The following is a 23,896-nucleotide window of genomic DNA, read 5'->3' as shown; positions in this document are numbered from 1 at the left end:
TTTGCTCCTCAAGCAATGAATGAAAAATCATTATCAGTTGACAACCTCTTATGGGCCTCCTAAATCATCATAGCTTTTGATAAAGTACATCAGTTTTGTACTTTTGTCATGTACTGGCTTTGATATGAACACTAGAGTAACTCCCAGCTGTCTCCGGGCATTGAAAAGTGGATTTCTGAAAAATGCTGGCCAAACCTAAAAGTACAGAGATGCTCATACACATAGTTACCAGATTTCCAACCAGCTTATTATCCCAATTTGTTACTGAGCATTGTAGAAATCTTGATGTTGCTTTTGATAGCAGCTTCGGCCTGGATAAGCACTTCAAAACAGTTTTGCCATACTGCTAATTTTTGGAGAAATTAAAGTACTTCTTTTCACAACAACCTGCAAACTATCATGGACATGCCTTCATAATATTCTGTCTGGACTCAAGTAGGGTGATTCTTCTGTGCTCTGTTCTCTGGCATCTCTGTTCTCTGGCATCTGTAAAAAGCTTCTCTCCTGTCTGCAGCTTGTCCAAAATGTTTCTTCATCCTCATCCTCAGACCTAATTTTAAGATCTTACTGGCAACTTGTACAGCACAGACTTCTTTTTGTAGGGTTAGGCTTTTTTAAAGTTTATCCTTGCCATTTGAAACAGCCACTGACAAAACAATCTCACCTCAACCTCTATTTATTAGCTGTTCTGGAGCTTTCGATCATATCACATGATCTTCATCAGCAGATGAGTCTGCCTAGTTGTCAGGGAAATGTAGATGTTTTTTTCTGAACACTTTAAGAGAAGAACGAGATTGTTACCACAGAAAGAGGAAATAACACATTTGTCATATTCACAAATGAACAGCTGAATTCATAACCATTACAGCACATCTTTGCTCAGATCAGTACACTCAAGGATTTTACTGCTATACCCCTTACATGGTCTGGTATGACCAGTAGCTTATGGTGGCTAATCAGTATTTATTTTCGTCTGGACTGAAACTGAGGCCACCTCTTGAGGTTCTCTTCAAGTCCACGTTGCAGTTCGCTTAACCTGTGCATTGTGAACACAAAGTGCTCCAGGTTCGCTTCATCTGTTGCCATTATATTTAAGTCCTGTCGTAGACAGATCACATGCTATTGCACTGACATGCTGGAAAACCTATATAGACATAACCATGGCCGCTGGTAATGACAGCATCCATCGTAAGCACAGAGAGTAGGAGAGAGGCAAACAGAAAAAGGGCTGAAACTGACTGACACTAGGCAGAACGCAAATAGCCTACGGCGCGATCCAGCCGTATACTAGGTTTTGACCTAGTCTTGTTTGTATCATTGTTAAAATTAATATGTCATTTGAGGAGTACATTAATGCTTTGGATGGGTTGGTTGGAGATGGGAAGACAGTTAACAGTTAAATCCAATCTCAATTTCTGGGAAGTAGTAGCCAGAGAGTCAGTGCATATTCTCGATTATGACATTAGACACAAATGTACTAAAAAATTACAAAAGAAAAACCTTTTTGTGACTTTCTTTGCTGCCACCCTCCACACTTTCTTCCATCTCTCTCATCTCTCCACCTCTTTAATCAATCATGAATGCTGTGGACAATAGTTTGCCACTTTCTACTTGTTTGCTACCTTGATGCGCCATGACAGATTGTCTTGCAGAGTGTAGGCCATAATTTGACAGCAAACTGGCACTGGGCACAGCGTATATACTGCAGAAACCCTGTTCACTGCCTACTTCCTGTCACCCTCTGTGCAACAAAATATCCAGGCCTAATACCCATCCAATAAGGCTTGTGGCTTAAGAGTTTTTGTGTGCAGTGATGTAAATAAAACCCTTGTTTTGCCCCATAACCTAATCCTTGGACTTTATTATGCAGTTTGGTGAATGTTTTTGTACCCCAGCCTCATAATCGCCCTGTTCCTCCAAACCACTTCTTTCTTTTCACCCTCCTCTTTTTATGCTTTATCCACTCCCTCATTCCTTTCCATGAACTCCGTACAGCAGCACAATATACTGTGGCCTGATCACAAATAATACCTAAATTGAAAAAGCTTTTTGAGCATGATGTATGATGGGAAAAAAAACCAAACAAAAAACCGAAAAGCTAAACATGACTTGGTGTGCTGGAACATTTAGTCCCCATCACTACTGCACTTTTGTTCCTTCCTACTGCTGCATTTTGGATCTCCAAACATGTATAAATGGGTACTCAATGGAGGCAATCAGAGGGGAAAGGAAAGCAAGGGGTAAACCAACTGTGATTACTGTGAGAGAATACAGCAGGAGGTCAAAGAGAAATGTATGGCAGAAGGTAAGAAGGAGCTAATTGGCTTGCTGAGCAGTGAAACCAGCCCCATCCATTCCCTTGGCTTTATTTAGACATGCCCTTCATTAGGTGAGTACAAAGGGGACGGAGCAATGATCACATTTATCCCAGGGAGGTTGGTGGCAGAAGTGGGGGCTTACTTACTAGTGTGTGTTTGTGTGTATGTGTGTGCCGTTAGAGGACGGGGGGGGGGGGTCCTCCTTGTTTATATGTATATGCCTTTGTCTCAGTGTTAACGTCAGACGATGAGCAGAAAGCTGCCAACAGAGACAGGGAGGAGATGGATGAGGTTGGCGACATGTGTGCGCATGCAGCTCTGTTTGTGTGGAGACTTTGTCAAGATCCCAGCAGTGCACTGTGTGTGCAGGTGAGTGTGTGTGTGTGTGAGTGTGTGTGTGTATGTGTGTGTTCAGGAAAAACATTCACGAGCGAGTGTTTGCCCACATTCAAACACACGTGGCTGTACACAGATACGGACTGATGGATGTATGCACATTCTTACACATGATGTATATATAGGTAGACACACAGGCATGTAAATATATGGACGTGCATGCACACCCTACATGGTGAGTTTCATGTCATTGTCATGGCGTACACACACAAAGAGGAGAGATGTATGTTTGGGAGAAGAAGAGACCAGACATTATCTGAAAGGAACTGATGTTAAAACGACATTTATTGAGTCATCCGGGCTCACCCTTTATCCAATAAACAGCTGCTATGTGGCAATCACAAAGTCTGACTAAAAAGCCCATTCTACTACATTAAAAGGCTTCTAACAAGGCCATGAAGTGGAATTGTTTCCTGCCGTACTCCAGAGTGAACAAGAGTTGAATTGGTAGAGATGCTGGATAATGGCTTCTCCTTCAAACTACCTCGGCTATCAAATGCTCTGTGTATTGACCCTCGCTAATCATCTTCACAAAGTGGCAATTTAGACAATTATCCCTCCAGAATTTCTCTTTTAAAGCAACTACTTCTTTAAATGAATTCATGTTTTCCAGATCAATTTGCCCACGCTCATCTTGGAGAGATTTTAAGTGGCTTAAACACCCAATCTGTAACTTTTTTGACCATATTAATTACAGGTCTGCTTTTTAGTTAAAATGTGGTACTTGAGTGTTTCTCAACTGATGGTAATTGGAAATACAGGCCTCTTATAACCACTTTGTTTACAAACAGTGCTGATTAGATCACATTAGATTAGATAGCGCTTGAATGTGAAAGTTCATCCTTGACCTTGGAAACAGTTTGAGCAAAAAAAAAAAAAAAAAATTCTTAACACAAGGTCTGCTTACTAATTTCCATCATAATCAATCACTGATTCATGTTCATAACACTCAAGGACAATACATTGTTGCTGACACAAACAGCTGCATTTCATTGAAGCTTTTTGTAATAGTACCAATGAATGAATCAATGTTAATTACCTCCATCAAGGAGGTCTGTTTGTTTGTTGGTTATTTATGTGTTTGTCAGTAGGATTACGCAAAAAGAACTGATTTGGATGGATCATGGGCCAGGGAAGAACCCATTAAATTTTGGTGTTGATCGGGTTAAAGGGGCAGATTTTTTCCTAAACATTGCGAGATAGGACATTTGGTCGACATGTTCGTCAGTTTCTCAGGAAACAATGTGTAGATCTTAATGTAAAAAAAACAGACTTGTTGATCGTTCGAGGCAGCTGGCCGCCCAACCTGAGTTACGTTCTGCTCGAGGTTTCTGCCTCTTGAAAGGAAGATTTTCCTTGCCACAGGCAGCAAGTGCTTGCTCATTGTGGAAATTGTTCGGTCTGTTAGGTTTTTAGGTGTTAACATTGTAAAGTGTACGGTCTGGACCTTTGAAAAGTGCCTTGAGATATTGGCACTATATAAATAAACTTGACTTGACCATGAACTGCACAAGTTGGTATAGATCCAGATAATAAGCTAGATCTCACAGACATGTGTAGGATTGTTTGGCCTTGGTGCAGATGGCTGTTTCTGTATGTATACATTAATTCCCACATACACTGACTTGTCATTCTTTAATAATTCAATTTAAACAGATAATTGGGAAATTTGCTTCTCTGCCGCATTGAATATTGATGCTCATAAATATTGATGATCATGATGATGGTCCTGCGGTGTTGGACTTGACCAAGACACATGCTTTGAACATTACTTGTAATATTTTAGCTCTAACTCGCAGTCCTAATGGACACTTGCCATCAACCCACTACTGTAGTTGTTTACTAGATGCACATTACCAGTCTTAATACCTTCCTGTCAGGATTACTGGCAGGAACTCCATCCTTCAAACTTATGTGTAAAGCCTGTGAGCCATTTCAGGGAGACAGCTCAAGTAGTCTCTGCAGCATCAATCAATCATACCCTTTGTAGCAAGGCAGTGCCCACTCTGCCCACCCTTGTTCTGCCAGTGCTGCTGCTTCAGCACTGCTGCATCCACCTGTAGACTCTGCTTCAGTCCCCCTTCCTGGGGGAATTTTCATTTGGCATCTCTCCAAATATCAGTAATATTTGAACAGAGCATTGTATTTGTGCAGAGTCCTTACGATACTGTGCAAGGATGATAATAACGAATCCATTCCGCCTGATCCGGCTGACTGAAATCTAACGAGTTGGTGGCCAAGATGAGGGTGAAATGTGTTATTTTGTGGCTGGCAGGACATCATCACATGAGCAACACTGTCTTCAGTTGGTTCTCACTCTGAACTGCAAACTTGGCTTGATAAGTAGTGGTGTGCACGCATGGGCAGTTATGAAGTTCAACTGACAGTTTGGCAAACACCTCCTGTACAACACTTGTGTGTACATGTGTTTGTGTGTGTGCATGTACCTTTGTATTGGTCTGTATGTGTGTGTGCGTACTTGCGTGCATGTCCATTTTACTCTCCCTCACTCTCCCGTTGCTGTCTGCAGAGGAAGCGAGCAATAGGAAGAGTAGATTCCTCTTTTCTCTTCCTGTCTATGATTCCCCTGCTGTAACCTGCCCATACATTATTGAGCACTGAAGAACATTGTTCCATGCCGTTAATTTTTCAACAGGCCAGGGGTGGACTGCAGACACACCCCATCCCTAAGCTGTGGGTTAGTCAGGTCATTGATGCATACTGTCTTGTGTAGTTGTGTGTGTGTGTGCGTCAGCTGTGTGTTTGGTCATTTATTTCTTCTGACTGCACTTATTTCCTCATACAGTTCTAGTGCTATGTCTGAGCAAAAGTCTAAACCTCATACAGTAACCCCCTACATTCTTCACATCCTTTTATCATCCTAAAAGCGTCATATTTTACACTTTTTCTGTGTTTTATATGAAGTGCTGATCCATAAGAAGATATATTTGTGGTTTTAAGAACCAAAAAACATCTCAGTGTAGTTTTACATCTCCTTCCTCAGGCTTCTCTCTGGAGCTCTAGTAACAACAGGTCAGTGTGCCAATCAGAAGAGAGGAGGCTCTGGCTGTTTTATGAGTGGAATAAAAACATAGCAGATTTCAGGTAAACACTGAGAGAAACCAAATTCTGCAAGGTTGAATTGTGGGTCTAGGTGGAAAGGACTTGAAGCATGGCTGAGAGTGGTGACTGCTTTGTTGTGACATCACAAAGTTACAGAAGTCCTAACGGCTTGTTTTGAGGCTCAGTTTCTGAATGCAGGCTGTGTCCATTTCTTTGTGGACTGAGCACTTTAATACTGTCACAGTATCAATATAGAACCTAGACCTGCTTTATAATAAAAAAAAACATGGAAATCTCACTTTATACAATATGGGACCTTTAAAATTACACAATTACCCTCTACCTGATGTAAAATTGTCTTCTGACATGAAAGTGTATAAAATCTTATTGTACATTGAATTTTAAAAGGAAGATGTGTGTTTAAATCCTTCCTGGTTTAGTGCACAAGGACCTCAGACCTGGAGCATAACAAAGGTTATCTGCAGGGATTTTTCATGCAGGATTTTTAACCATATGATCCTGACACATGAGCAGCCTCTCTGCTTTATTGTGTTCCATAATACAGGAATTGATTTGCCTCCATAAACATAATAGCATAATATGCTCAGTGTGCTGTGCTCCATACTCTACCACTAAGGAGATTTTTCTTTCTGGATCTTGAGGGAAATTAAACCAGCTTGCTCCTGAGCAAGCAAACACATAAACACATACACACACACTCACATTCCTAAACACACACAAACAAGATTTGTATGTGGAGGAAATGGTGGCGATTGCACAAAAATAACAGGAATGGAGGCGCATGTATCAGCATACATTAAACCGTATGTATCTTTTCATTTTTTTCTAGTACATAATCTGTTACACACCTGTGTACTCAAACCTTTTTTTTTCTTTGTGTAGCTCTGTTTCAATGCATTAGCTGCTTAGCCTAGCTTTGCAAGTCATTATTGGAGGATTGCTGCGGGCTAAGTGATAAAAGTAAGCATGCGAGCTGAGAGCTTAGCCTTTCGTGGCTAAAGGTTAGCTCATAGATTTACGACTGCCGTCCCTCTTTGCCCGGGCTGTTTAAAGAGGCAGACACTTTTAATGTTTGAGCTGATCTGATTGATTGCAGCCAGACACTGCTGTCTTATCCCGACAGTGGAGCAGATGAGAGCAGTGGAGACGACAGAAATATGAGTAATGTGACTTTTCAAACTTCTGAAGATTCAGATTATGCCAAACAAGTTTAGCTTCTTGGTTTCCACATTGACTTATAGTGTATTGTTTTACTTTACGTATCAGTTGATGTCCCAGAATAGTGGTTCCCAAACTTTCCAGCTTGTCATCACTTTAAAACAAAGTCGACTTGCAGCACTTCATCACAACCAAAGAGTAATTTCTCCTTCTCAGATTCATCCAGTGCAGCGTTGAGGTAGCTGTATCTCATATTTTAAAGGAAGAAGCAAAGGTTAAAGAAATATATGGGGAATCAAATCACTTTTTTTTTTGAAGTATTTATTAATTATCTCATGCCCCGCCCCCCCCCCCCCCCCCGCACAACACACACACACACACACACCCCCCAGGCTGGAAACTACCATCCTAGAAATGACGAGAATGAACGAGGAATACCGAAACCAACATTAATAGCATAAAATAAATAAATAAAAATGTCACATGAATAAATGAAAATCACTAACGAACTTGTGACCTTGGCTGGGTCTCCTGGACGGTGCCCGGGTCTTTGGACCTGCAGTGCTGGAAGACTGCCAGCTCAAGTTGAAGTCGTGAGAGGAGAGCAGACCAGCAAGAGTGGAGATTAGAGGCCGGGAGCATGGTCTCATGGGAAATGCAGTGCTACGGGCGAGGAGGAGGAGGAGGAGGAGGAGGAGGAGGAGGCCTCACTGAGCCATGAATGGAACGAAAAAAAAGGGCCAACAGTAATGCGCTGGAGACATGCCAAAAGCTGCGTGCTAGGGCAAACTACTGTGTGTTTGCGTGCATGTATGTGTGTGTATGGAAATGTGTTTGTGAACACAACAGTGAACAAGTGATCAGTTCTGTATAATCCATCTGCCATATACTGTATGTGTGTCTGTGTATGGACAGAGGCAAGTAGAAATCAGCAGCTGGCCTTGGTGTGAGTGTCTCTTAGGGATGGGTAAAATATCAGTCAGCACATACACATACACACACACACACACACACACACACACACACAAGAGCCGCCAAACACATACATATACTGGCACATTTTGGAGCTTCTCCATTTCCCATCCTACACACACACACACACACACACACACACACACACACACACAGACTCAGCAAGAGGGCCAGACCAGTGTGCTAAATAAAGACAGACAGTAGAACAGATTTTCACACCCAGTGGGGCCATTAGCAGCTCGGTTAGACCACCAGCAAACTTCCATCCTCATCAGCATCACAAACACACACATCCAGACACCTGCCATCAAAGACTGACACATGCGCACACACACACACACATACAAATTATATAGAAATAAACAAATCAACTGCACACTCACACACATATATTTAAATACTTCACTTACACCCACACACGTGTCATTACACATTAGTAATTAATGTATAGTTGGCTGTCTGTCAACTCCAGTGAGTTAGTTTTTGTTATGTAAGTGTAAAAAAGTATAAGCGTAAACCTGTGTGTGTGTGTGTGTGTGTGTGTGTGTGTGTGTGTGTGTGTGTGTGTATGTGTGTGTGTGTGTGTGTGTGTGTGTGTGTGTGTGTGTGTAATGTAATGTGTATACGTACGAGTGCGTGCGTGGGGCCCCCAGGCTGCAGCTGAAATATGTATGCAGTGTCCAGGAGCGCTGGGCCCCTGAGGATTAAGGTAGGAGGGAGGTTGCTACTCATGGCTGCCACCGCAGCACCACAGTCTCCTGGAGACTGAAAAGCAGCCCCGTGTGCGTCAACCGCCTGACTTCTCTGTAGAGAAAAAGAAAAGAAAAAAAACAAAACTTGGTGGGGTGTTCTGCACTAGACTCTACTAAAGCTCAGGAAAAGGTGTCATATCTAAAGCGCTCAAGAGATATTGTGAAGGAACTCAGCTGTGTTTATTGAAAAATGTTATTTTCATGAATATTATAAGAGGACATTTCACTGACAATGGAAAAAATGCACAAGTGATTGAACGGGCAAAATGAATTCAACTCGTCTAGCCCACATCACCTTCAGTTCTGCATGTTTTTTGTTCGGCGTGAAAGAAAAAAAAAAAAAAAAAAAGTCCAGGGACGATCGTGAGTGTAGCATAAAACAACCTTTGTCTGAGATCATGGATACATTGTCATGCATGAGTGGCCTAAAATCAGTTATCTGAGTTCTGAAATTATTCACCTGAAGTTTGAAAGCAACAGTGATACAAATACAAATGAAGCTGAATATGGTTCAAATGCTATGGAAGCACAATAAAATTCAGAAATATTTCTTTATGTTTTAGATTGCTTCCTTTCTTTAAAATAGATTCTGGCTTGTTGTGTGTGCCCTTATATTTTAGAATTATTTCCATTATATTTTCTTCAATGCTGTGTGACATTCGATGCCGGTGAGGAGCATTTAAAGGGTTGTTTTGACCTTTTCAAGTTTAGTGTTTGGAGTGAAACAGGCGAAAAGTCCCGCACTACAGCTCTTGTTATTTTAGAAATGAATTCTCCAAGTTCTTCTCAATTATGAATTCTCACCTCAGGGCAGGCATTTGTACCTGGCACTGTTCTCATTAATGAGAAAGCTGATTTAATTGACTGTGTGCTGCAGACTAGGTTGTGAGCATCCGTCTGACACACTAACCTGCACGTACACATGAACACACACGCATACACACACGTACACACACATGCCCCAGCTTTGAGTCAACCTGAGCTGTGTCTCCGGGGAGCATCTTCTGGGGTGAGCTATGCTGTATGCAAATGAGGGGGCCGCTATCACACAATAATTGCGTTGTATTGCACAGGAAGCAGGCAGCGGCAGAGTGGGAAGGTGGGTTGGGTTTGGTCTGTCTGTGGGTGCATTTGTAGGTCCGTTCGTATTCAGTGGAATTGTCTGGTCATTGTGGGTGTGACTCTGCATTTCAGGTCACGGTTGTGACATAAAACAGATGACACAGTATGTTACTTACTGCCGGCCTCACACCAAACAACTTCTCAAGCGATTTCACTGCAAGGTGATCGTCCAAGCTTTTCTTCGTCCTGAAGTTCAGATAAAATCAAACACGTTTAATGTTATCGTACGTTTTTAGGCTCATGGAAATGGGGGCGTTCAGCGGCGTGAACGCTCGTCAACTTCTGCACCAAACAGGAAATAGCAAACCGAGCTGATAGTAAGCATGGAGGTGAGTCCAAGGAGGCTGACATTAAATACGTAAGGGAGTCAAGGGGAACTGGACACAAGGAAAATAATTTCAAAATAAAACAGGAAATCATAACTACAAAGTCCAGACACAGTAATTTTAGGGACTGATCATGATAATTTAAGCGTTGAGTTACTAACTTTACATAGTTGATAAGAATTATAATGTAAAACGTCAATGTTTTTCTTCCACTAGGAGCATTATGAGAAACAATCTCAAAGGAATCTATTCTTGCATATAGTGAAAAGATCCTCAGTCTTTAGAAAATCTCACAGGGTTTGACAAAAAGCTCCGAGTTTAGATGTCAGAGGGTGTCAGCCTTTAGTCTTTTAAAGGTCTTCTAGTGTATGGTTATTGTAGGCATAAGCCTCATTCATCAGTGGCTGTAGTGTGCAGTGAACATGTGATGGTCCAGTCTCCAGTCGCTGGTTTGTCTCCTGATGATGATTAAATCCTGAGTTCATTCAACGTCAGCACACAGCCGTCATCTCCCTCTAACACCCTCAAGCACTTAGAAAAGTGCTAACTACCTGTCACATATTTATCCTCCTTCTGGCTGACTGACAGACAAAATTCCCCCTGAGATAAAATTACTTCATTTTCAGAAAAGATCATTTGTTTCTTGTCACCATTGTGTTATGCAGTGACATTCCTAAATCATGGTTGCTAAGAAAGTGAAGCCAGTAGGTGGCGTAAATTTTAACAAAATTTTGATAAATTTGGCAAAAGAGAATGCAAATGAATGCACGTTTCACTCTAATTGTGTTTTTAAGTTAATCAGCTGGTGGCACTAATTCTCCAATCAGATGCCATTAAATTGAATCAAATTAATCAATTATATTTAGATTTTTTGTTACTAGTGTGTTTATTTTATCACCGCAAGAGGTCTGTTCATATGTCAGCTAACAAAGAGGAGTGAAAACGTAATAAATATCTGGCCGTTTAGCAGCTAAGTGCTCCACTATGTTCTGTATCTAGTTACCAACTGTGTCTGATTGGAGGTGGGCAGGTCAAGTGCAGTGCTGTTTTTATCAGTGATAGAATTTTTTTTGCCAGCACTATTTTCTGACATTTATATACTATATATTATCATTAATAGATAGATGGGGAAAAAAAATCAGTGACATATTAATGAAAATTATCAGTAACTGCAGCCCTAAGCCGTTATGTCAGCACACGTCCCCGGAGAGTTTTTCTCCCACTGCGTGTGCTGATTCCTCAGTTAGATATCACTGATGAGCTCTCATGGACTTCCTAATGAGAGGGACTACTGGAGATACTCATCAGTGATCAATGTTTTCTTTGGCCTCACGCCTTCCTGCGGGTGAATGAGTATCTGCGTGTGGGTGATACCATATGCAATGCTAGCGTTTCGTTTGCGCGCGCACACACACACACACACACACACACCCCAATGCATTGGTGCCCGTCTCTTTCCTCTTCCTCCCTGCCCTCCCTCTCTCATTCTCTTTTATCTCCCCATCGTAGATAAAAGCAAAGCACACATCGCCAGGGAACAATTAGTCACAGCCATCTCAAATCACCATTGCACATCTCAATCTCCCTCATTTCTGCAGCCTGTCTTCGTCTGTGCCCGGCATAGCATTAACCCACACTGCTTTGGGAGATGTCCAGGCACTCTAACTCTAAAGGCACCTCAGAGTCTATTTTACATTTTATCTCTGTTTTGCATCTCTTAAGCCCTCTGTCTGCCACGCCGCTTCCTCATATATCATTTTCACTCGTTTTCCTCTCATTTCACTTGACCCAAGTTTTCCATTTTCCTCTGGTTCATTGTGTATTCGTTCTTAGCACCGACAGACTTCACAGAATGACTGTCTGATTAGATGTGTGTGTTTTTTGCTTTTTATGCTTCTGCTGTATGGAGGCTTTCTTCGTGTTTGACTAGCTTAAAGGATCAGATTTTAATAGAACACAGCACAGCCGGGATGGCAAAGGGGCACAATTTTGAACTTGAAAATGCTAGGTTGTAATTTGAGTTGAATCTCGATCAATACTGCGTGGTGCTTTACTGAGTCTCCTCTGTCTTCTCATATTTGTTATAAATATTTATTCATGCCGACTGGCCTTTGGGCTGGTGCTGTGCTCAGGTTAACAAAAGTTAGAAGTCAGGCAAGTTTATAAATATGCATCAGGGAGGTGCTGGAATTTGTGAATATTCATTCTTGATTTATTGAGATATGTCATTCACTTTTGAACTGCAAACAACTTCTATTAATATATAATTTCTCTTTCAGATTGTATCTTTGTGTGTATCATGATTTATCACCTCAGATTTATTCTTTGTGAAGGCAAAAATATTTCTGCTTTCACATTTTACTAATAATTTCAGAGTTCTTCATTTTCAAGTAATATTTGAATGTTGCTATGTGGTTTTCTAGAATAACATAATTAGTCATCTGCCTTTTTCATAACTTCTCTGGAGAATGTGCCTGGTTGGTATGTCAACTACTGTAGCTAACACTAATACAGTCTAAAGCAGTGGTTCCCATGGCCCACTAGTGGGAGAAGGTATTGCATGTGGGCCGACAAATCATTTGAAAAACAGTGAAAAAATGATAAAAAAAAAAACAATATGAATGTAAATGACGATTTGTAAATGTTTCAAAACAAAATGATCCTTAAAAAGATTAAAAATGTGTATCACTGTGATAAGCCAATGACAGGAACTTTAATGTTGCCACCAGACCACGAAAAACTGAGCTTCCTATGTGTTTCCCCTGCTTTGAGTTCAGTCCTTAATGTTCAGTCATTATCATTAAAACAAAAAACACTCAGAGAGGGCATTATTGGCTGCCGTATTGTTATTGGGTCACATGTGGGCCGCCAGCATATTTGAGATTTTCAAGTGGGCGATGAGTTGGAGAAGGTTGGGAACTGCTGGTCTAATGCAACAGTCCTAATGTAAATCCTGCCTTCATGAATGTGGGTTTCAGAGAGGTGTTGACTCAGGTTCATGATCAGTATGGAGGCTGTAGTTTGCGGGTCTTTTATACAGAGAGGTTTTTTTTCCATCCTATTTATACCAGTGAGGGCAGAGTAAATATTACAGCATCATCATAAACAAGAATTGTTTCATTGATCACCAATATTTTCAGTTGAGAGCATTTAAAGCAGGAAATTACTGATGTTTTACCATGTTGGGTAACATGATAAGATACTATACCTCACACTAGCAGTGTTAATACCGTTCGACCTATCTATCAAAATAAGCATAGCCTATACTGTTCTTCCACAAGGCTCAGTAGTAGTAAATTTGGATGTGAGTGAAAGTGAAAAGCTTGTAAATCATATTTGGTCTCTTTACTTTCATCCCCTATTTTCCTCATCATTCCTTCACTCTTATCTGTCTACCTCCAGTGGATTTGTCGAGCCGAAATAGAAGAACTAAATATCAGCACTATAGATCATTTTGACAGTTTAATTTCAATGCCTGATTATCAGTCAATTTGATAATTATATTGTCCAACCATCCAATTAATGTGTTCTATATTTACAATGATCATCAAATAAGCTCTCCATTTTTGCATCATTTATCAAGGGTGAGATATTAGAACCAGGAGGGACCTTGACAGTTTGTGTGTGAGGCTTCTTGATTGAGAAAATCGATGTGTGTCTGTTGCCCCGTTCAGCATGTGCACTACCCTGTGAAGAAGTTGTCGCTGGTCTTCCTCAATCCATTCCTTCACACTCAACGGAGCGTACTCAAGAAACACAGAAAGAGCAAAAAGACAGAGCGAAACAGAGTGGAGGCGAACGAATGATGAAAGGATTTCATGCCTCCTCCTCGCCTTTACTGCTCCCCTGTCTGCTCTGTCTAGCTGGGAGGAAAGTGGTGCGCTGTGCCAATGAGTTACTGACACACAAATACACAGAGCGGGAGATGCAGGACCAATCCCTCATGACTTGATGCCTCTGCTTCCTCTTCCCTGTTAGCCAGACATCCCTGACACTCCCAGAGCAAGTCAAGATCACCTCACACAGTTAGCAGAGCCTTGTGTGAGATTAGGTACCTCCAAATGGGACACGTTCAGATAGGGTTTTCCATCTGGAGTGTGGCAGCTTGGTGTTTATATGCCAGTAGTAATCAAATACACCAGAGTTTGCTTTTATCTTAGATAAGATCCTAGCATCTGACCATGTGCAATCTGCTACAGTCAGCTAGATGTAAGCATTAACTGCAGTTGCCTCTCTGCTCAAGTCTTCCCATTCGAATGTTTTTCAGTAGTTTGACAAATAAATTTTGTGTCTTTCTCTCTTATCCCTAAAGCTCACACTTTTTTTTCCCTTGCCATTCTTTGTCTGTGTTTTCATGTGAACATTTTTGCCTCCGGGTTCATGGATGTGTGTGGGATTTAGAAGTGGGTGTTTTTCATTTGGATGCTTTTGAGGTATTTTCCGTTCGCTTGCTTCAACAGCAAGATGTCTCATTAAAGAAAAAGGAAAAAAAAATAGAAAACTTCAATTTCAAAGTCTGTTGTTTATCCTTTACAGATGACGTGCCTCCCTATTTCAAGACAGAGCCGGTGCGTAGTCAGCTCCATCTGGAACGCAACAGGCTGGTGCTAACCTGCATGGCGGAAGGGAGCTGGCCGCTGGAGTTTAAATGGATCCACAACAGCACTGAATTAACTCGCTTCTCACTGGAGTACAGGTGAGCACAAACTGCATGAATTTGAGAGAGCGAGAGAGATGTATTACTGAGTGAATGACTAGTGAAGTGAGTATTTAATACCACAAATGAGGCGGAAGACTTATTTAGTTCAGAAAGTTGCCGTATTTGCACCAGTAGCCCATATTGTCATACAAAGCCAATGTGCAGTATTTCGTTAAAATTGAGTCGGTGTAATCCTTTTTGACATGCGCTATACTAAAAATTATTCAGCCAAATGTGTCATTTCTGAGAAATTCTGTCTCATTTAACAAGCTAAACTTAACTAGCTAAAAATCTAGCCAAACCGCACTATAGCAGTTACTTCATTCTGGTTTTATTATGGTGAGGGTGGACAAAAGAAAAGGATTACAGTGACTGGTAAGTCTGTCAACATTCAAGTGGAACATTATATTACAACTTGAACTTGACTTTTAAAAAAAAAAAAAAAAAAAAACCTCTCCTTTGCATTAAAGCTATAGCCTGGCAGCCACAAGTAAGCCTAAGCTAAAGCCAAATTTAGCTACATTTTCCTACAGTAGTCTACCTATCTCCCATAGTTCAAAAAAATATTTTCATGATGTCACATTGCTAGTTTGGTACCTCAGAAATGATGCGGTCACTAAATCAAATTCTGATCAAAAATTATTTAGCCAAATGTTTAATTTCTATGAAATTCTGTCTAATTTAACCAGCTAAACTAAACTAGCTAAAGACCTAGCCAAACCGCAGTAAAGCAGTTACTTTATTCTGGTTTCATTGGTGAGCATGGACAACAGAAAATGATTTTAGTGACTAGCAAGTCTCTCCATATATATGTGGCATGTTATATCACAACTTGAATTTGACTTAAAAACAAAAGAAAATACAAACCTTACCTTTGCATTAAAGCTAGCTGGTCTGGAAGCCACAGATAGCATTGGCTAAAGCCAAATGTACCCATATTTTCCTACAGTACCTGTTTCCCATTGTTAGAAAAACAGTTTTTGTGATCTCACATTATTGTATCTAATGAAAGAAAAGTATATTAAACTATTCCTAATTTAAGGTAACAAATGTTAGCCTAGTTTCGCAGCGTAGCAGTAACTGACATCTTAGTTTCTGTCTCTAAGGAAATGTATTTGCAAATGTGTATTCCTTTAAGATTGTCCAAAGGCAGAGTATCTGCAATTTTAGGTCTTGTGTGACGATTAGATAAAATATTGTACACATGAAAAATTAAGGTAATATTAAAGCAAAAAACTTAAAACCCTTTTTTTCACTTTACCATTGCTGACTGTAGGGCAGTACAGCTAGTATTCTATCTGTGCATTTTTTCCCCAACACAGCCTGTTATAGTTTCATTATGGAGTAGCCTACTAAATAAAGAAACGGCTCTTCCTGTTTTGCCTTTTCTCTCTTTTTCGCTGCTGCCTCTCTCCTTTCCCCTCGTGGCTCTGTGACCTCCATCACTCTCTCTCTCTCTGGAGAGGCAGTGAACAAGCGAAAGGCGTGAATAAGGGTTAGGGCAGGAGATAAACCGTCTTTAATAGTAACTGGAAGATCCTAATCATGTGGCAAACATTGCTCTTATCTCAGAGAGCAGTGTGTTTGCACCGAGTGTCTGTGTGTGTGTGTGTGTGTGTGTGTGTGTGTGTGTGTGTGTATGTGTGTGTGTGTGTGTGCAGAAAGCAGTGTAAATGAAGCTCTAGAGGATTGAGAGAAAGTTCATTGACACACGCTTTGCTGATCTTAGCTGAACTGTTGTGTTCTAATGTGAGAAAGACAGTGTGTATGTGAAAACAACAGGGAGAACGTACGAGCAACATCAAACTTGTTGATGGAGCTGGGCCTTTCTCCTGACAATCTCTGGAGACAGATAAGACCAGAGTGGGAACAGGGATGTAGCAAGGGCAGAAGTGACACACAGATGCTAGAACAATTGATCAGAATGGACTGTACTTGAGAATAACACTGTCTGTTGGAGCCTCTGGGCCCCTTTGACTGTGTTATTGGGTGAGTGATTGAGTGATATAATGGGTGATTAAACAAGTAGTCAGGCACAAAGCTGCGAAGGATTCTGTGTATGTGTGTGTGAGTGTGAATGTGTGTGTATAAAGCATGACTGAAGATATGCAGACGATTTCGTCATTTTCCTTAAAAACAGTGAATTGGAGTTAGCTGTTGAAATAAAGGGACAAAGATACCCACGACAGAGACATGCAGAAATATATCTAATACAAAATACCTATACAGCCATTATTGATTATTTAGCAAATGAAGGCTTGCTTTTATTGAGTATTTAACAGCTGTCTGTAATTGTGCAGCTATGTGTTGTGTAACTGAATTGTTCAACTTTAACGTGCTTTTGTTTTACCCAATATTAGTGCATACCCTTTTTTAAGGGAGCATGTTTCTACAGTAGCCCAGAACAGACAAACCAAACACTGGCTCTAGAAAGGGAATGTTGCGTTACCTGAAGAACCCTGTATCCCGCACTTCGAAAGTGAGGGGTGAGTGAAGGGGTATTCATTTGTTTGCAGTCTGCAACCTCACCGCCAACCACTAAATCCTACACAGTGGTCCTCTAATATTGAGTACTGACTCCTACCTTCTACCTCGTCATCTGGGGATATTTCTGTGTGTGTGTGTGTGTGTGTGTGTGTGTGTGTGTGTGTGCGTGTGCGTGTATGTATCATATGCTACCGAAATACCGGTTAATTGCGGCCAACAGTAATGTCCCCAATTGGGGAAAAAGCTAATTTTTGGGTCAGTGGTTAAGTTTAGGGGTAAGGTTAGGCAAATAGCGGTTATGGTTATAGTTAGGGTGAGTCTCTGGAAATGAATGTAAGTCTGTGTCTGCATGCGCGTGTATCTGTGTGCGTGGTCCTCCTCATTCCTCAAGTCAGCCTTTCTCTGTGCCAGGAGAGACTTTGAGCAGAGCAGCCCCCCCCCATATTAATGAGGTTATAGTAGAGGTCCCCAGTGCTGAGTGCTGTTTTAAATATTGACACCATGCGACTTGCCCTTGTGTCCTCTGGCAACCGATCAATACTGCAAGGTATGTGCATGCGCGAGCATTACTATTCAACATGTAGCTCTCTGTGTGGGTGTGTGTCATTGTGTATGTGTGTGTGTGTGAGAGAGAGAGAGAGAGAGAGAGAGAGAGAGAGAGCAGGATAAGGTAAGAGAGTGGCACAGTCTTACTGATCTGCTGTGGGGAGTGCCACTCTTGGGAGAGAACAGCATCACCTATATACCATCTGAGTGCCAAACAGCCTCACACACATGTATCCACTCATGTATTCACACCAATTGGCCGGCATCCTGCTTTCTTTGTACCCAAATAATCATTTAAAAGATTTATCTCCAAATTAAAATAGAACTTAATTAAGAATGAAGATTATATCCAATACAATTAAGGCTGTTTGAACCCATCAGTCACAGAATTATCCTGTACACAAAGCTTTAGAGGATCAATTTGGTCTAAAAATAGACAGCATAGTGCCACCGCTTCCTATCACATGACCAAAACCTCAGGGGTGATTACCTGGCATGCCACCAGTCTTTATGCTGCCAATGAACTTAGGAACTTAATTAAAAGAGTTAATTATTAATCAAACCTCAAGAGTCATTTTTGTTTGTCAACTGATTGGCCTCTGTTTCCTGTAGGGAATAGTAAACTTTCCCCCAATTTTCATATTATAATGTGATGGACAGAAAGAAATAAAAAAATAAAAAATAAAAAAAAGTTTTAAGGACTTTAGGAAGGCAGAAAAAACAAAGAAGATGTTATCTTGACAGTCACTCCCAGGAGAAAATGAAATTGCATTATGGAGAAGACATGACAGCCACAAAATCACAAGTCCTCTCTGATTGACTTATCATCTCTGCGTACTTACTGTCCGTTGTTGTTGTCAGTTTTTGAGGAGTGAAAATTAGTTTTTCCCTACATTGCAATCACAACAAAATAAGTGCTTTCTTGGTCAACTTTGCTTTTCACAATCAGGACATTAAAACAAAAAAAAAACCCAAAAAATGAAAATGAGATTAACATTTTGACAGCACGCATAATAAAGTGTCACAATGGTCTCTCCAAAAATGACTGGTCTCTGTAAAAATGTGACCATGTGTTCAGCAATAAGCCGGTAATACATTTATATCATGTAGAAAACACGTCGCGAGGTGCTGTAGATATATAGATTAAGTTGCAGTCATGTATTTCCTGAAAATCCCCGCTCCATCTCCCCGACTCTCTTCACATCCTTGATCTCTCTCTCATCCTTCATCTTTGTTCATCCTGTGTGCCTCGGTTTAATTCACTCATACGTGAACTACCACTGCGCATCCATATTATTTTTTTTTTTTAAACCGATATAATTTCATGGTGGCTCCGAACAAATTAACACAAGTTCACTACAATATTATTCAGTGTCTGATGGGAAGAGATGACGAGCTCAGCTTGCTAACTAGATGGAGATGAAGCAAAAACAAGGGGGGAGGAAGTAGTGGTAAATGACAACATGTTTTCTGTGTGTGTGTGTATGTGTGGATGTGTGCGTGTGTGTGTGCAAAATGATATCTCTCTGTGGACTCATCACACCAACAAATATTCTGATGATGTGATACACTATTGAGTTTCAAACCATTTAGTTTAATGAATAAATATTAGTTCCAAACTGAACTTAAAACAGGATGGGGTATTGTTCTGTTAATTGTGGGGGTTTTTTCCCTGAATGTTTGCTTGTTCCAACTCTTGCCACATAATCTCAGCAAAAATAGAAACCAAATTATGTTGAAAACAAAAACACCTTCATTTTCAGCCAAATTGGCTGCCATAAACAGTAATTTGTCATAAACAATCCTGAAATCCCCAAAACGAGAACAAATTGGACACTGTTAAAATGTCTTCCTCTCGTATTCTTCTTTTTGCATTCTCCATGAATAACTTAAACACACAGCCAACACAGTTTGCTTGTTAGCAAGTTGCAACCGGTTGGACGTCCCATGTGTAGGTGTGCGGATTGGGAGGAGGGTTAAGGTGCATGCGTGGAGAAGGAAATTGGATGAGGAATAAACAAAGGATCCGAATAAGACGCTGAGACTCAAATTTGCCCCTTCATTCCCATTTTCCATATTAAATCCTCCCCGGGAATTGTTTTCTTCACCATTCAGCACACCTCATAAATCCACCCATTGCTCTTATGGCTGCTGTTGCTGTTCCTCACTTCCACACTGTGTTGCCACATTGCATTAAATTCAAATACAGTATATATTATTCATTTTGTGACATCGCTTCTCTAATTAATCTGTATGCATTACCTCCACATCTGCTCTAATTTCTACTCTTCAAGGAACCACATTGAAGCTGTCAAGAGCACTTAAATCGTGAGTAAAAGTATTGAATAAAAAATAAAAGAAATAAATAATAAAACACATAGAGCCACTTCAATGGATGAAATGACAGTGTCCTTGAAAAAAAAAAAATACCTGGTAATATATACAACTAGTCAAAAGTTTCAGAATGCCCCCATTTTTCCAGTTTTTATTGAAATCTCAGCAGCTCAAGTCCAGTGAATCACCTTAAATAGTACAAAGCGAAAGTGGTAAACTGCCCAAGGTAAAAAAAAAGTTTAGGTCACCAAAAACTAAAAGAATCATGTCCCTTTTTCAGGGATGAAGAAATTGGTTAATTTACAGTTTTCCTGCAGCAATGGAAGTAAAAGAAGCCGTGAAAGTTCCTACTGGTTGATGACTGGCAGTGTTGGAACAAACTGTGTCAATCCATCATTAGGACAATACTGTACTGCAGGAAGTAGTACTGTATATACTGTAAAAAGACAGGCAACTAAGGAAGACAGTCTGGTTTGTCAGGGCTTCAAACTACAGCAAGATAATGACCTGAAACATTAGAAGAATAGAACCAGACTTCATGATGGAAGAGCAGCACAGTCTCAAGACTTAAACCCGTAGGTTTGGGGTGAACTGGACGGAAGGTGACACTACAAGTGAAACACATCTCCAACAGTGTTGGGGGTAAAAACTTTCCAAACAGTTTCCATTGTAGAAAGAATGTCTCGAGTTTGTTCGGCTGCTGAGTGGGTCAGAAATGTACAGCACATTTGGGATTTAAGATCCCATCCATCCATTTTCTTGGAGGTCGGATCGTTGTGGCAGAAGATCAAGCTAAGTAGTCCCAACGTCCCTCTCCCCCAGAAATATTTTGCAGCTCTTCCTGGGAGATCCTAAGGTGTTCCCAGGCCAAATGAGATATATAATCTCTCCAGCATATTCTGGGCCCTTACCCCGATGTCTCCTACCAGTTAGATATGCCTGGAAGACCTCTGATGGACGGCGCCCATGAGGCATCCTAACCACTCCTTTCAATGCAAAGGAGCTCCCTCCGGATGTCAGAGCTCCTTAACCTATCTCTAAGGCTGAGTCCTGCCACCCTGTGGAGGAATCTCATTTCAGCTGCTTGTACGCGCGATCACATGCTTTCGGTCACTACCCAAAGCTCATGACCATAGGTGAGAGTTGGAACAAAGATCGACTAGTAAATTGAGAGCTTTGGATTTAAGATTTCTTATTTTAAAAATACTTCATAGTGTATTTGTTCTCTGCTTTAATTTCAGAGTACACTGAGGCATTACACTTTGTAAATTTCAGTAACAACCACAAAAATTGAGGCGTTATAAAAATTTTGACCAGTACCATACCCCCCAAAATTCCAATCTCTAAGCAACAGAAAGTGATCATGTTTAACTGAGTGGATTATTTGATTTAATGCAATTTTCTTATCCTTGTTCATTTTGTGAGTTCTAATGAGATCTGTGATATTCTTGTTAAGGAGAAAGAGAAGCAGCAACATCCAATTACAGGCAGAAAACTTGCTCGCTCTTGGGTCTGTGCTTGAATCACATAATGTGAGAGAGACTGGCAGCGCTCGGACCGAGCCAGCCAGGCAGCATCTCTCTCTGGATGACCTTAATGGATTCCTATCTGTAACTAAAAATGTCCATTTTCTATCTCCCTGGCATTCTCCTCCACAGCCCCCAGATACAATAGATTTTTTTTTTTTTTTTTTAACCTTCTGTCTACCCCCTTGCCATCGCTCACTCCTTGTTTTCTACAGTGGAGTGGAGTGGAGTGAGTCAGAAAGTACAACTGAGAGAAGAAAAAAAAAACATGCAGTGTTTGTTTTATTATGCGCATGTATTGTATTTGAGTATGAGTATGTGTGTCTGTGCCTGAATGAGTTTCAGTGTCATTGTACTGTCCGCAGGTATGACTGCTTGTCTAATGGGTGATCCACAACCAGCATTAAGAACCATATCTGTGTGAGAACAAGGTTGTGTGATTACATTAACAACTAGACTGAGTGTTTACATTAAAACTCTTTTCTCTGACACCATGAACACTGTAGGATGTCCCATTTAAAATGATGCATCATGTGTAGATAGATTTCCTTGAACAATCACACCGACGGCTGTGTTGACACAGTGCGGTTAGGATTCTGCATAATGTTGTGTCTACAGTTTGATACGATGTGATAGAAACATACTGGTGAGGTTCCCAAACGTTTAGTGCTGACCTACATTCAAAGGGTGCTGGCAGGGGTGCAGTCACTGTTGGTGTCTGCAGGCTTCTCCCTGATTTAAACAGACTCGCACAATATTCCAGTAGAATGGATATGGATAGAGAAGTGCTGCAATGAAAACCTGAAGTCTCTGCACGCATCACAGATCAGAAATGAAGTCATTCACACTCAAACCTGGCTGATCATCACCTGATTTAATTAAGCACCCACTCACAATCCAGAGTTGGTGATTAAATCATTCGGAAATGTAGTATATGTGCACATCCCGTAAAACATGAGCAGGTGCCGCACACTGTTGTTCCCCTCTGCAGTTTTATAGCTTTGATGCCAATGTATTTTGAGAGTGGATATACTATGCTGGGCCTTTTTTAAAATTGACAGCAACTGGGTTTGTAACATCCTGGTTACAAATATCACATAATCCTAGTTTCAGGGGTTCCAGTTGTTTTCTTAATATAAGCGAGCCCACAAGGACATTTATATTTTTATATATATATATATATATATATATATATATATACTATATCTACATAGCATATATATTACATTTTTTCATATTCCAAGATATAATGCCCTTGATATTGAAGATTCCCCCTGAGTGAGGAAGTGTGAGGGTGCCTCCACCCACCAACCTCACACTTCCTCAGTCAGAATCCCCCCTGGCAATTACACATGTGGGAACTGTCAACTATGTCATTTCACATATAAAACTAGTACTTTCAATTTTTCCTCACTCAGGAAGAATCTTTAATATCGAGGGCGTTATACATTATAATGTGAAAAATGTAATATACGTGCTTAAATGTACTGGCAGGGTTGCTTATATTGGAAAAGCATGCTGTTCATAACCAGGATGTATAACATGGCCAGTTATTGTCCATTTAAAAAAAGCCAGTGACATCGAAGCTATAAAACGCTCTCATAGAGGAGGTGATATTGACTCTCTACTCATGAGGAGAGAACAGTTTTGGCCTTAACCATTAGATTTCATTTATTCTAGCCATAATTCTAGGATAATGGGTTTGCACATACATCTTGGACTGTCATTGTCATCTCTCTCTATATATACTGTATATATATATATATATACATACATACCACCATATATACCAGAGAAAACTTCAAATATTTTCCAAGTAAAAAAAATAATGTTGATACTGAATGAATCAGTAAAATGTTGAAGGACAACATATTTCATTTTTTCAATATCTGCTTTTTCAATTCAATATTTGCTCATAACAGATAAAGCATGAACATTCTCTGTGGTAATGCTCAGACACTCACAGCCCATGGTGAAGGTTATGGAGAAAGATTGTCCTGGTTAAATATTAAAAAAGTCAAAAGTCAGTTAAATGTTGAGACACAAAGTGCTTCTTTTGTTAAAGTCCAGCTGAAAATAGTCATCCCATTTTTCCAGTCAAACTTAATGTCAACATGGTTTTAAATGTATTGTTAATAGTTTTATATTATTAAAAGGAGGATAAACGGTGTCTTAG

General features: G+C 40.4%; 1 protein-coding gene across 1 annotated transcript in view; it reads left to right on the top strand.

Annotated features, from left to right (window-relative positions):
• The first annotated feature begins 14,727 nt into the window (after positions 1-14,727).
• sdk2 (sidekick cell adhesion molecule 2) overlaps positions 14,728-23,896 on the top strand; it is an 85,973-nt gene continuing 76,804 nt past the window's right edge. The window contains exon 1 of the mRNA XM_022743299.1: positions 14,728-14,824. Within this exon, the coding sequence (XP_022599020.1) occupies positions 14,745-14,824 (80 nt within the window). The 5' untranslated portion in view covers positions 14,728-14,744. The remainder of the gene's footprint in view (positions 14,825-23,896) is intronic.

The sequence above is a fragment of the Seriola dumerili genome, unplaced genomic scaffold (assembly GCF_002260705.1).
Source record: "Seriola dumerili isolate Sdu_G_001 unplaced genomic scaffold, Sdu_1.0 BDQW01000068.1, whole genome shotgun sequence".
NCBI classification, from domain to species: Eukaryota; Metazoa; Chordata; class Actinopteri; order Carangiformes; family Carangidae; genus Seriola; species Seriola dumerili.
Note: the sequence above shows the minus strand (reverse complement) of the source record. Positions and strands in the feature narration are given on the sequence as shown.